This window comes from Cavia porcellus, unplaced genomic scaffold (assembly GCF_034190915.1).
Source record: "Cavia porcellus strain 051 isolate PalLab524CR breed Dunkin Hartley unplaced genomic scaffold, mCavPor4.1 scaffold_3, whole genome shotgun sequence".
Taxonomy (NCBI): Eukaryota; Metazoa; Chordata; class Mammalia; order Rodentia; family Caviidae; genus Cavia; species Cavia porcellus.
The window spans coordinates 59,942,525-59,956,463 of record NW_026947486.1 but is presented as its reverse complement, the minus strand read 5'-3'; the positions used below and the strand labels follow the sequence as shown (position 1 = coordinate 59,956,463).

Genomic DNA, 13,939 nt, shown 5'->3' with positions numbered 1-13,939 from the left:
TTTGAAGGAGAACGCTGAGGTCATTTGGTTATTCTCCTCACTTTAAACAAAGATAAATTAGTCCCCAAAAAGAAAATTATTGGAGACCCTTTCCAAGGCACCAGTTATTGGGGCCTGCTGCAATGAGTTCTCAGTCTCCTATCCAAAGTTACAGCACATGGCAGGAACAAAGAGCAAGAGACAAAATAGAGGTGCAGCAGAGATGATCAGTCGTTTGTGGAAAACAAAAGGCCATTGGCTCCCAGACCTTAATATTTATTGATTACATCTAGTCAAGGACAATGAGTGAAGGGTGGGGACTATTTTTGAGAACAGTGATGGTGACTATAGTGGGTTAAATAAGAACAAAGCACTCTTGCAAGGAGGAGGACAAGACAGGGAGGGAAGAAGAAGACTAATTTCCCTAAGTGCCTTATCATCTGCAGCAGGTTTTATCTTGCCCTGTGAGCACCACAGCAGTCACCAGTGCTCGAGCTTCCAGCTGTCACCAGAAAATAACAGGGAGTTTCCATGTTCCAATCTGGCTCAAAGGGAAGAACAAATTTGGCCTTGGACATTCCCTAGACTCAACTGATAGTTTATCATCCTGCAACAGATCATTTATCCAAGGTCATCTGTGAGCCACTAATAATCAGAAGGGAAAAAGTCAAGTTTCCTTACTGTATCACATTGCTCTCTGTAGCCCAACTGTGTGTGTGTGTGTGTGTGTGTGTGTGTGTGTCTGTCTGTCTGTCTGTCTGTCTGTCTATGTATGCATGTGTGCATGCATGCATGTGTGAATTAGGGATGGCTTATTAGGAAAAGCTTACTTACCTTGTTTTTCAGTTCAGGGAAGATATGAGCTTTCTAGTGATGGTAACTAGGAATGATGCTTTTCATTCAACCTTCACTAATTTCCACCGCAGTTGCTAGTGTCTGGTTGGATGAGTCTTTGAATATACATTGTAGCTGGAGGCATATTGGCTTTATCTTTATATAGAATTTATATTTTAACTTTTATGTGTTGGGCAGAAGTAGGAAAGAGTTGTTTGTTAATTTATTTCAAAAAGTCCTTTTGTGAGATTACTCTTTTAGGCCATTTGATGACCTAATACAGCAATTAATTTTGAAAAAGGTTATGGGTGTTTCATAATAGATTGATAACCACACTTACCATTATTGGAAATTGACAGTTCAAAAATAAGCAACATGTTAAAATCACTTTGCTGTGCATCTGATTTAAATTCCAATTTTGCTATTTTATTGTTAAAGAATTCAAATTAAAAAAATTTAAAAATAGCAAATAGCAAAATTCTGATGCTTTTCTGCATCAGATTTTTAAAGTGCAACTTAGTAAGAATTGTTCATATTCAAATTAAAATCTTATGGTTTTAGAAATCTTTGTTTTAATCCCCGAGACTGAAACCAATTTCAGCTTGGCATAGTGACCTGGGGATTTGTGCCACTAAGCAGAGTCTAGTCCTGGATATCTACATTTATTGGGCGTCTTTTTCCTTAGGGTTTAAATCTGTTCTGGTGATAAATGTACTAAGAGCTGCAAGTCTCTCTTCCAGAGACCAGGGCACAATTTAGTGAAATGTAAAAGTAATACAAAATGACAATTAAAGTAGGACAGACTCTGGTATCTTGGGGACTTGACAAAGTGAAAGTATTTGACTTATGATGCACCACACTTACTAACGTAGAAAGATAATAACATACTACTCACACAAAAGTCTCACTAAAACCCTTAAATATCTATACATGTGCTAAGAATGAAAGAAGTAAACAAGTAAGAATCCAGAGCAGGTAAAAGACAAGCAAACTAAAACCAAAATATTTAACGAAAGTCCACATATTTAAGATTTTATAATTAACTTCTTAGGAAAAGTTAACAACTTTCTACTCAGAGCTTATCAACTCATTTTCCACGCTATCCTTGCAAATACAATTATATAGTTTCTAAGAACACAATGGAGTAAAAGCATGAAATGTGAAGTGTAAGAGGAGTTGCTTTTGATACGCTGACAGCACCGAGGAGTTACAACACTGAAAGTTTGACTGAGGCAAGTGTGTTGAAATCTAAAGACAAGAATTCAATAAACAAAATGTGTTTGGATCATAGAGTTTACAGGTAAAACCTGTATGATGCAATGACTTATGCTTAAGAGGGTTCTTTTAAGCAACCAATAAGAGGTTAAATTATGCTTTTTGTACTCCATTTTAAAGAAGGCAATTTTGTGATACATTTCAGAATTAAGGCAGAATGGTTAACGTTTTAAATCAGAGTTTCAGGTTTTAAAGGGAAAAGGTCTAAGCTACCTGAAAAACTGAGATATCCAGAATTATTTATCCTTGTGGTTTTTAGAAAATCAAAAATTTTTAAAACTTAGGTCAGAAAAGAACAGTGATTTCCTAGGAAATATATTTCTAATTAGATAATAGATATAGGAGGAGTATATTAAGAGATAAAAATTATTTATATTTTCCATCACAACTGGAAATAAGTGTTTGCTCCTGATCCACTTTTTAATGTTACATTTAGATTTTTCAAAAGCAAATGTTCTTCTGTGTGCTGTATCTTTGTGTTAACCCGGCTGTTTCATTAGAGACACAGACACAGCCTAGTGAGATTAACATGACATTTAAAGAGAAATTCATCTCTCATATATTTCGTTACTTGCCAATAGAACATTTAGAAATGGGATTGGAATAATATCAAGCAAATTTTGATTAAATAAGTCCAACCAGGAGCCATACATGGAAAAGAAAAGGAAAAAAAGCTCTTTTGTTATTTCTTAAAAAGTGTATTTCTTTGCAGATGACCTTTGCAGAATATCTCATTAAAAAAAAAAAAACTTTCATCTTCTAAATAACTGGGTTTGACATAGAAAACAGCACATCAGATCAAAATCTGTGGCTAATTTCTTGTTCACAACGTTTATTCTTTACCATGGAGCTAAGCTAGAATTATCTGGGGAGTTACAAAATATACTACTAGTACCTGCGCCCAACTTTCGACTAGCTATCGTACCTCAGAATCGCTTGGAGTGGAATCCTTAGTGACGATATTTTTTTAAAGTTCCTGAGATCATCCTTATGTGCAGTTAGAGCTGAGAACCACTGGCCTAAAATATGAAAAAAAAAATATTCATTAAAGTAAGTTTCCTTTGGAAGAATGATCTGAGTCTCATTTTTGCTCTATCAGAAGTGAAAAAAAATTCAGTCTTTCAGTGCGCACTATTTGGACTTGAGCACATATCTTGAACCAAATGAATTAGAATACTCTGTAGACCCATATATATAGCCAGGTAACTCAGTTTTTAGGATGCACTACTAATTTGTGTATTCTGCCCAATTAGAGTGATTCCATTGCTTTTGTTGTTCCCATAACTGCAACCAAGGTGTCTCATAAAGAAAGCTGAGACTGATTGTAAAGGAGACAAAGAATGTGTGTGAATCAGTGTAATTTGATTCATTCTGGGAAGGTTGGTTCTAGGAAATTGCATCATAGACTAGTGCCACTAATTACATTAGGATAACGCAGAGGCCATTGTACCATTATGGTTTGTGATGATTTGAGGAACAGAATATATGTACTTGAAGGACAGGATTCATAAGAGTGGGCCTTTTTTAAGAGTAAATGATGAAAATGATAAGAATATGATAAAGTTCAATGACACTCTTCTACCTACAGTAGCAGATCATGTCCGATACATCTGCCCATGGTTATCCAGTTTGTGTTCCGGAGGGATAGGAAAAATTGTGAAAATCATTGTAAGCAAGTCCTGTAGATCATCTGCTGAAAGTATCAATTATCCTGAGGAGATAAATTATTCCATAAGAACCAAGAAGTGCAATCATCAGACATAATATTTGTGTGATTTTTTTCTTTGCTCAAATATGTGGCACTGGTACTGTATCTGGAGGCCAGATGTTTAGAGTTGCATATTTGAAACACAGTTCATATGCAAAGCTATATAAAATTTTCCTTCAAATACCGGCTTTTTAAAACATGGCAGGGATGTTACTGGAAAAGCTAACCTCCTCTAGATTTTTTATATCATTATGCCTGCTTACCAACTTTCTTGCAAAACTGATTTAGTAAGTTTGGAAGGTGAGAGAGAACATGCATATACTGTTGTTTTATTGCCCAAATGAGGTCAAATTCCTAATTCTCATTGGGACTTCAAGTTTTGTAGAATGCAGTGAATAGGGATTCCGACTATGAGTTATGATAAATGTAGTTGAATTTGTGCTTTGGATTCACAATCTACTATCCGTATTTTAGAGAAAAGAAAATTGAGGCACTCAGAAATTAGTTTGTCCAATGTTTCCTGATGAAATATGTAAACTGCTGAGTGGCAATAAATTCTGTGTTTTAAAAGAGTAGCATGATTTTTAGGTAGTGGGGGACTTCTATTCCAAAATAATATATTATGTTGACTATCATAGAAGAGCACATGTAGCCAATGTCATGTTTTGCCTATTATGAATTAACTCAAAAATGATTGTTGGTTGAATGATGAATAACCTATTCCAGTAAATACTTTGATTGTACCCCCAATATAGCTTCAAGTTTGTCTCTTACTGTAATTATGTTCATAACAAGCTCAGCACTGTTTCTTGGGAACAAATTAGAAATAGTCTGACTCTTTTGATTTTTACTCTCCCAGACTATTTCTTTCAACAACACCAAAAATTAGTTGTGATTTACATTAAAGGGGACACAAACCTGGAAATAAAAGCAGTGTGAGTATATATTTGTTACAAAGAGTGTCTTTAAATGAGGAATATGGAGGGTGTAGACCTGCATGATTCAGTACCAGCTACTGTTGTGTTTCAGTTGCCTTTTCAGTATTTTCTCCTTTTTCTGCCCATGCGTTGTCCACTTCTTAACTATTCTGCCTTGTTATTAAGGATTTTTACCTTGACTGTGGCCTATTTAATGCTCTTGTGGTAGTTGAACATGCTATACTGTGTCACATTTTCTCTATCAAACTGAATTCTGTGAAAGCAAAGACTGCATTTAAAAGCCTAGTGCAGTTAATGTCTGACAAGCAGTGGTCAGAAAGGAATATGCTCTTCTTGGCAACAGACAAATATTGTGTTTATTTTTCCAAGAAATTTGAGTTGACGTGATTGCAGAAGGCCCCCGGGAATGATTGCAATGGTGGGGATTTTTGGTTGAGTAGCAAGAGGGCGGTGATGTGTTATTTTTCAGTTTACACAACCAGAGTTGTGTGTCAGTGGTGGGTGACACACTTCACTAGGACACAGACTTGCAGTGTAGACTTTTCTCTGGCTTCCACCCTTTCCTAGGCTGTGCCCTCCTATGCAACCAGCCTCTGAGTGCTTGTAAACTATTTTTGCATCTGTTTTACAGGCATTGTGCATTTTCTTGTGTAAAGCTGTTACTCTGTAGTTTACTTTAACATTATGCAGTGACGTTTTTGTGACAGAAAATGAAACAAAGCTTTGCTAGCAAGCTTTATGTTGCTGATGAAAGGCTATGGAACCCCTTGTGGATTGCCCTTCACTTTGCTTTATGCATACTTGTTGGCCTTTATATCTGTGATAAAACGAAGGCCTTCTTGCATAACCTGTGTGGAGCAAATATCTGAAAACAAAAGGAAATGCAGAGTTGAAATCCACAGTGGGAGATTGTCTTGTCTGCATTTTTATAACTTTGGAATAAATATTTTAACATGTTAATTATCTACTAGTGATAAAAATAACTTGAATTTCTAGTCAGTTTGAAGGATATAGAATTGTCTCCGCTGGGTAATGGAAAGCAATTTATTTCTGTAATGATCGTGAGTCATATTGTCTCTTCTTTGTAAGTTGTTGCACAGAAAGTATTCGTTAGTCTGCTGCCCCAGGATAGCTTTGTTTTCAAATTCATTCATATCTTCCTGCCCAGTAAAAGCGTATTTTCTTACAGTGGGACACTTGAACTCTTCTTCTGAATCATCTGTGTAACCTTTTAAACCTTCTTTTTATCATTACAGACTGAAAATTATTCTTTCGACACCAACTACGTAAACAGCCGAGCTCATTTAATCAAAAGGTATGGCAGATGCTTGCTTATATCACAAGCTAATATTAGTTTGTGCTTTCATTGTTCAATTGTTTGATCATTTTTTCATGCCTCTAACTTGTAATCTGAACTACCTTGAAGATAATAATATTCAATACATTAACCAGTGTTAATCTATTATTTTGTTTTGAAATTTTGTATCATTGTTTTTATTCTTTTTCATTAAAAAAAAAGCAAAAAAGATTAAAATTTTTGAGAGCTATGCCTTTTTGGGTTTTAAAGTGAGTACTTGTATGCTTATTGTAGAAAATCTTGAAAATTCATAAAAAATATAAAAAATAATAAACATTACTGATTATTCCTCTACTAAAAGGTAATTAGTTTTGGAACTTTTTCACTTTTGATATTATATCATATTCCTTTCCATAAAAATATTTGAGGAAATTAACATTGATATTATATTAAAGTTTTATTATTTAGAAATATTAAAAATATTACAAAATTTTCATGTTGATATCAAAACTTTTGTTGCGGTTTACCTTTTTAGGTTTTGTTTTACTGGTATAAATTTTCATACATAACGATCACATTCATCACAGGGAATTTGTACCTGTACATAATATATAATAACAAGAATCAACAAATGTGATTATTTTGAATTAAAAGCCTTCTGCACAGTAAGAGAAACCACAAACAGAATGAAGAAACAATCTACAGAATGAGAAAAATTGTTAGTTACTCCTAGGACAAATGACTAATATTAAGAATATGTACAGAACAAAAAATTCACAGAATTAAAAGACCTAATAAAAATGGGTAAAGAAATGAATCAATACTTTTCAAAAGAAAATGACCAATAAGCTGATGAAAAAATGTTCAGTTTCTTTGGCCTTCAGCAAAATGAAAATTAACCAACACTGTAATTCTGTCTTCCAGAATTACAGAAAAGTCAATAAGAATGGCTATCTTCAAGGGCTTGAAAAAGCAAAAATGTGGGTGAAGTTCAAGGAAGAAAGAACCCTTATACATTTTGTTGACAATGTAAACTAGTTCCACCATTATGGAAATCAGTATTGAGATTCCTCAAAAAGTGAAATTCCATTTGATCCACTTACACATTTTTCTTGATATATTCTAAAAAGATTTAAGAGCATCATAATATCACATGCCTATGTATATTTATAGGACTATAATTCAACATCATTAAAATATGAAAATGATATATAATCCCATCAACATAAGAATTGGTATAGGCAGATAGATGATAGATAGATAGATAGATAGATAGATAGATAGATGAGACAGACATGAATAAATGAATGGTATACAGTACATACTCAGTGTGGTAATATTGATCTCTAAAGGACAAATTTGAGTTATATGCAGGAAAATGCATGGATCTTCATAATATATGCTAAGTGATATGAATTGGACATCAAAGGTTAAGTGTCACATGGTTTCTGTAATATGAGAAACCCCAAATAGAAATCATTTAAAATGCAACAGTAAAAGACAGATGGTAGGAAACAGGGAAGTAGATTTTGTGGAGATGGAAAGGTGATCTGGGAAAGGGATCAGAAAGATATGCAAAGTTGGGGTAAGGGACAGTAAAATGCTCAAATGTGATATGTATATGCAACAATTCCCCAAAATGATGCAGCTATAATGATGTTTTTCTTTCTTGTAACATGAGTAGTTCAACCATTGACACAATTCTAAAGAACAAGGACAAGATCTAGGAACATGTGAAATTTTTTTATGCTTTATATTATATATTTATGCTAAAAGTGTGTAAGACTCACTTTGTTGGACTTGGAAACGATTATTACTTATGAAATTTCTTCTGGAATGGAACACATTCATAAGCCAGATAATTACTGTGTTAATTTTCTGTTGTTTTTTAAAATCATGCTTATGACATTTATCTTTACATTCATTGTGTATTTGGTACATGTGTGAGACAACATCTTGAATCTTTTACATCTCGTTTCTGTCTTCAACTTTCCCCTCATCATTGGTTTCTAGGATTCTTTCCTCTTTGCAGAAGATCTGTCTCTCTTTCTGCAGTCTTGTATTTTGCTCTTTATTTGTACTTTTCAGAGAAATCATAAACTTATGTGTCCAGTTTACTTCACTTATCATTATGCTCTCCAGATGAATCTATTTTTCTGCAAATACGTCAAATTTATCCTTCACTACACCTAACAAGTATTCCATTATGTATAGATACCACATTTTCTTTATTCATTCATATTTTGGTGGGCATATAGATTGTTTCCAGGATTTTACTACTGATGTGAACATTGATATTTCCATACTGCTGTGAACATTGATTTGCATGTATTTCTTCTGTAACATGTTATGTTTAGTTCTTCTGAGAAAATAGCTAGAAAGAGAATGGCCAGTTCAAACATAATTTCTATTTCCAGTACTTTGAGAAAACTCTATACTGATTTCTACAAAACATTAGCTAGTTTACATTCACAGCAATGTAAAAGTGTTCCCTTTTCATCACAGCCATGCCAACATTTGTTATTGATTTCTTGATGACTGTCATTCTTTGTGATATAAGATGTAATTTTAGTGCTTTTTAATTTACATTTTTCTAATGGCCACAGATGTTGAAATTTTTCATATGTTTATTGGGAATTTGGACATCCTTGTCTTGTTCCTTGTTCTGGAGTGAAAGCTTTCATTTTTGTCCATTTACTATTATGTTGGTTGCTAGTTTGTCATAGATGGATTTTATCAGATTGAGGTAAAAGCCATCTATTCCAATTTTCTGTAGGGTTTTTATCATTAAAGTTTGCTGGATTTGATTAAAAGCTTTTTCTGCCTCTATTTAGACGATAATATGAATTTTTACTTGTTCTGTTAATGTAGTATATTACATTTATGGATTTATATATGTTGAACCATCCCTGCCTCCCTGTGATGAATCTCACTTGATCATGGGGTACAATCTTCTTGAAAGTATGCTTCAGTCTGTTTTCCAATATCTTATTGAGGCTTTTTGCATCAATGTTTATTAGAGAGATTGGTCTTTAATTCTCTTTGTCAGTTAGTTCCTTCTCTGGTTTTGGTATCAGGGTAATACTTGCTTCCAGGAATGAATATGAAAAGTCTACTTCCCATTCAAATTCATTAAAGTTTTTTAGAAATAGTGGTGTTTAATCATCTCTAAATTTCTTATGGAATTCAGCAGTGAATTCTTCTAGGCCTGGGCTTTTCTTTGCTGATAGGATTTAATTATAACTTCAATTTCATTGATTGATATTGGGTTATTTAGGATATTTATATTGTCTTTATTAGCTTTGGCAATTCACATTTTTCTAGGTCTCTGTCTATTTATTCTGTATTTTCCATTTTATTGGAATACAAGTTTGCAAAATAGACATAGATGATTTTATGGGTTTCTGAAGAATCTATTGTGATTTCATCCTTTCCATTTGTAACTGTGTGGATTTGAATATTTTCTTTCCTGTTTTTCATAAAGTTTGCTAATGATTTGTCAATTTTATTTAATCTCTCAAAGAACCAACTCTTCAATTCATTGATTCTTTGAATGTGTTTTTAATCTCCAGTGCATTAATTTCTGCTGAAATCTTTGTAATTTTCTCACGTGTATGAGCTTTTGGCTTAGCATGATCTTCTTTTTCTAAAAGAAGAGTTTCAACATTAAGTCATTTAAACTCCCTTGCTCTGTTTTCCTGATATGAGTACTTACTGCCATAAATTTCTTTCTTAAAACTGTTTTCATTGTGTCTCACAAGTTCCAGTATGTTGTATTATCAGTGAACTGTAAAAACTGCGTAATTTCTTTTTTAATTTCATCTGTGACCTGTTGGTTGTTCAGTATGGTGCTCTTTAATTTCCATGTGTTTATGAAGTTTCAGTGGTTTCCATTGGCGTAGATTTCCAGTTTCATTGCACTGTGGTTTGATAGTATGTATGGCATAATTTCAATTCCTTTGCATTTACTTAAGCATGTTCTATGAGTCAGTATGTGGCCTATTTTGGAGAATGTCCCATGTGCAGCTAAGAAGAATGTGTATTCTGATGCTGTGGGGTGGAATGCTCTGTAGACTTCTCCAATGTCCATTTGCTCAAAAGTTTGATTTAGTTCTAATATTTCATTATTGATTTTTTTGGCTAGTTGATCTGTTTTTTTTTTTTTTTTTTTTTTTTTGTTACAGTGGTTTATCGAGACCTCCCAATACAATTGTATTACTGCTTATTTGATTTTTTCATATCCATCATTAATTTTTTATAGTTTTGAGCACTGGTATGTTTTGCAGATATATTTGTGATTGTTATGTGTTCTGCTTGTATTACTCCCCTTACAGGGCTATAATGATCTTTATCTCTCTTAATCAGTCTTGGCTTGAAATTCATTTTGTTTGCAAATAGAGTAGTTTCCTCTGCTTTTTTCTGGGTTTCTGTCACATGGGGTATTTTTTCCATCCTTTGACTTTCCATCTATGAGTTTCGTTTTAGATTAAATGTGTTTCTTAAACTGCATATTGTTTGATCTTGCTTCTTGATCTATTCTGTCAGTATGTTTCTTTTGACTGGTAAATTAAGACCATTGACATTGATGGTTATAACTGAAAGTGCTGATTTATCTTTGTTATGTTATTTTCCTGTTGATGGGTCTCTCCTTTCTTCCCCCTTCCTCTAACTGTTTGCCTTCCCTGGTTGATTCCTTCTGTCGGGGTTCATGGAGCTGTAGTCCTTAGTATCTCTTTCTAGAATGCCCTTCAGAACATTGTGGAGTGCTGGTTTGGTGGTCATAAATTTCCTCAGATGTTCTTTGTCATGAAAGTATCTTATTTTTCCATGACTTTTGAAAGATAGTTTTGTGGGGTACATCAATTTGGGTTGAAAAACTTATTTTCCTTTAGAAGTTGGAGTACTTCACTTAAATCTCTCCTTGACTTGAAAGTATGTGATGAGAAGTCAGCTGCAATTTTAGTGGTCTTTCCTTTATAGGTGATCTGTTTCTTTTCTCTAACAGCTTTTGGTGTTCTAGCCTTGTGTTGAAGTTCTGGAATGTTGATTATGATATGCCTGGCTGTCAATTTTTTGGGGGGAGTGGTTCATTACTATCCAGAAGTTCTGTATGCCTCCCTTATGTGTCAAATTCTTTTTCTCTACCAAGAAAATCTTCTGTCAGGATATCTGACAACATTCTTAAGTGTCATTTGTGATATTTCCTATTTGTTCATTAACGGTAGTCTTAAATTATTCCTTTTTTGTCTCATCTGGCAGCTGCCAGATGGATTTCTCATGGTGTCTTGCTATTTTTGAGAAATCTTTCTTTTCCTGGTTAATTGCAAGCCTGTCTTCAGTATCTGAGATCCTGTCCTCACATTGGCCTAATATGCTTTGAATACCTTCAGTGAAGTTTTTATTCTCCTGGATATCTGTGTGAATCTGCTTTATGGATTCCTTGTCTTTCCTATGCTGAGCTTCACTTAAGGTTGTCTATTTTCTGTCTGTGTCTGCTGTAATATCACTGAGCATGGTGTGTATTTTGGTAATTTCTGTGGTTATCTGAGACATTTTTTCTCATTTCATTTTTTCGAGAGTCCCATTCAGTTGCTTTGTTGTTTACACCTTAGAGTGACCTGATGTGTGACTTTCAGACTGTACCATCTCATTAGCCCCTTGATTTGCCTTTGATTATTGTATGCCTGGGGTTGCATTTTGCTTAAGTTTTTTCTCATTTTCTTTTCTCTCTTTTTTAGTTTAATCATGGGGTGATGTTTGTAAGTTGCCTATGGTGGATTGCTTTATTTTTAATATTTAGGACACTTAGATGATGATTACTTCTCTGAGGTATCTTCCATGTAAACCTGGTTTTGGAGTTTTGAGTATGTTGGAAGATTTTACCTCTTCATTTTGTTGGAGATAAGAAGTTGTTACTTCTTTTGTCTAGCCCCTGGTTCTGTGGCACTGTACCACCATATTGTCTGGACTCTTAGTTAATATCAGTCATGGAATATTGAACATTAGTTAATAACAGTTAGTTAATATCATAGAATATTATAACATCATAATATCATAACATAATATCATAACATTAGTTAATATCATGGAATATTAACATTAGTTAATATCAGTCATGGAATATGGAACATTCAGTCATGTTGAAATCCTGATCAACAGCTGTTTAGAACAATTATGTGAATTTTGGCTATTGTGGTACCAATAGCATCAAACATAGCCTGAAAAACAATAAACTGAGCTTAAAACTTAGTTTGCAACTTCTAAACACATGAACTAGATTTGTGATTATATAACATAATGTAAAATAAACCAGATAATTATAGGCAACATGAATACTTTGAATACTTTTTTTTTTGGAGATGATCAAGATAAACCCAGAACTCAGAACTGCCACCAGCTTCCTCTAGCAGATCTTAGCTGGGTGCAGACCTGTGGAAATTGCTTCGAACTGCAGCAAGCCAAATAATTCTGGTCTCAGGGCAGCCCTGTTGAGGTTATCCACTACTCTGCCAAAAGCAACTGCTGACTTGCTGTATAGATCAACATGATCTATACATGCTGTAAGTCTATAATGCGTCAATTTTGCCCTCAAGGATTAAAATTTAAAATGGATTGAGGAGAAATAGAGACCTAGAAGAAGATAAAAAGATTAAAATAAAGGTTGGAGGAAGGACAAAGGGGGATCATGGCTACTTAGGGAAAATGGTATAAAGGACTGAAGGAAAAGAGAAATAGAAGTGATAAAAGGAAGAATAGACCAGAACAGAACTCCCACAAAGAGACTAGGAACCACTTTCACATTCATAAAAAAACAATGAAGGAGAAAGAGAAAAAAAACTGAAAAAGAAAAAGAAAAACAAACAATCCACTTCCCGGATTTTCTCTGGGTTCAGTTAGTAGACAAACTGTGTAGGCGGAGTCCTGGAATCATGCTGATCTACACAGCAAGTCAGGAGTTGCTTTTGGCAAAGTAGTGAATAACCTCAACAGGGCTGCCCTGAGACCAGAATTATTTGGCTTTCTGCAGTTCAAGCAATTTCCGCAGGTCTGCACCCACACCCAACTGGGATCTGCTAGAGGAAGCTAGTGGCAGTTCTGGGTTCTGGCTTTACCCTTTTTTTTGGTCTTTTTTGAGATGGAGTCTCGCTATGCAGCTCAGGCTGGCCTTGAGTTCACTTTGTAGCCCAGGCTGGTCTTGAACTCGCAACAATCCTCCTGCCTCAGCCTCCTGAGTGCTGGGATTACAGGTGTGAGCCACCACGCCCGACTTAGTTCTGGGTTTATTTTGCCCATCTCCAAAATGATTTCCAGCTAATGGCTATCTCCCTGTGGAAGGATTAAGTCTTCTGCACTTACCACCAGGCGGTGTAGTCCTCCACATCTACAGCTCCCCTTCACTACCACATCTCTCTGCAGAGCCCTCCAAGTCACCAGCCATCATTGTCACCTTGACAGGAATCCTCAGGTTCAAACATCTCCTCTCCCACAGTGAATCCTGTCTCATCGTGAAGGCACCACAAGATATAGCCTTTTTTTCCTTGAAGGTTTTTTTTTTTTTTAATTCTCTCTATGGGCTTCAATTTGCACTTCAGATTCTTCCTGCGTTCAGGGGTCCCACTTCTTTCCTTCTTGCCTTCCTCACAATGCTATGTTTTGAGCTCTCAGAGAGGCTGTTTTCTCTGCTGCTTACCACTCCACTATCTTCCTGGAAGTCTCTCCTAGGGATTTTATCACGAAGTGGTGTTGGATTTTGTGAAAACCTTTTTCTTCATCTATTGGTATGATCATGTGGATTTTGTTCTTTCTTTTGCATATGTGATGTGTTTATTGATTTGCGTATGTTTAACTTTTTTTTGCAAAACTGTGATGAAACCTTACTTGATCATGTTTCTTGACTCTTTAATTATA

General features: G+C 34.7%; 1 protein-coding gene across 2 annotated transcripts in view; it reads left to right on the top strand.

Moving 5' to 3' along the window:
* Nucleotides 1-13,939, top strand: part of Pcdh19 (protocadherin 19) — a 132,261-nt gene that overhangs the window by 57,206 nt on the left and 61,116 nt on the right. For both annotated transcript variants that reach the window (XM_005004165.4, XM_003470961.5), the window contains exon 3: nt 5,991-6,049. In XM_005004165.4, coding sequence (XP_005004222.1) covers nt 5,991-6,049 — 59 coding nt within the window. The remainder of the gene's footprint in view (nt 1-5,990; nt 6,050-13,939) is intronic.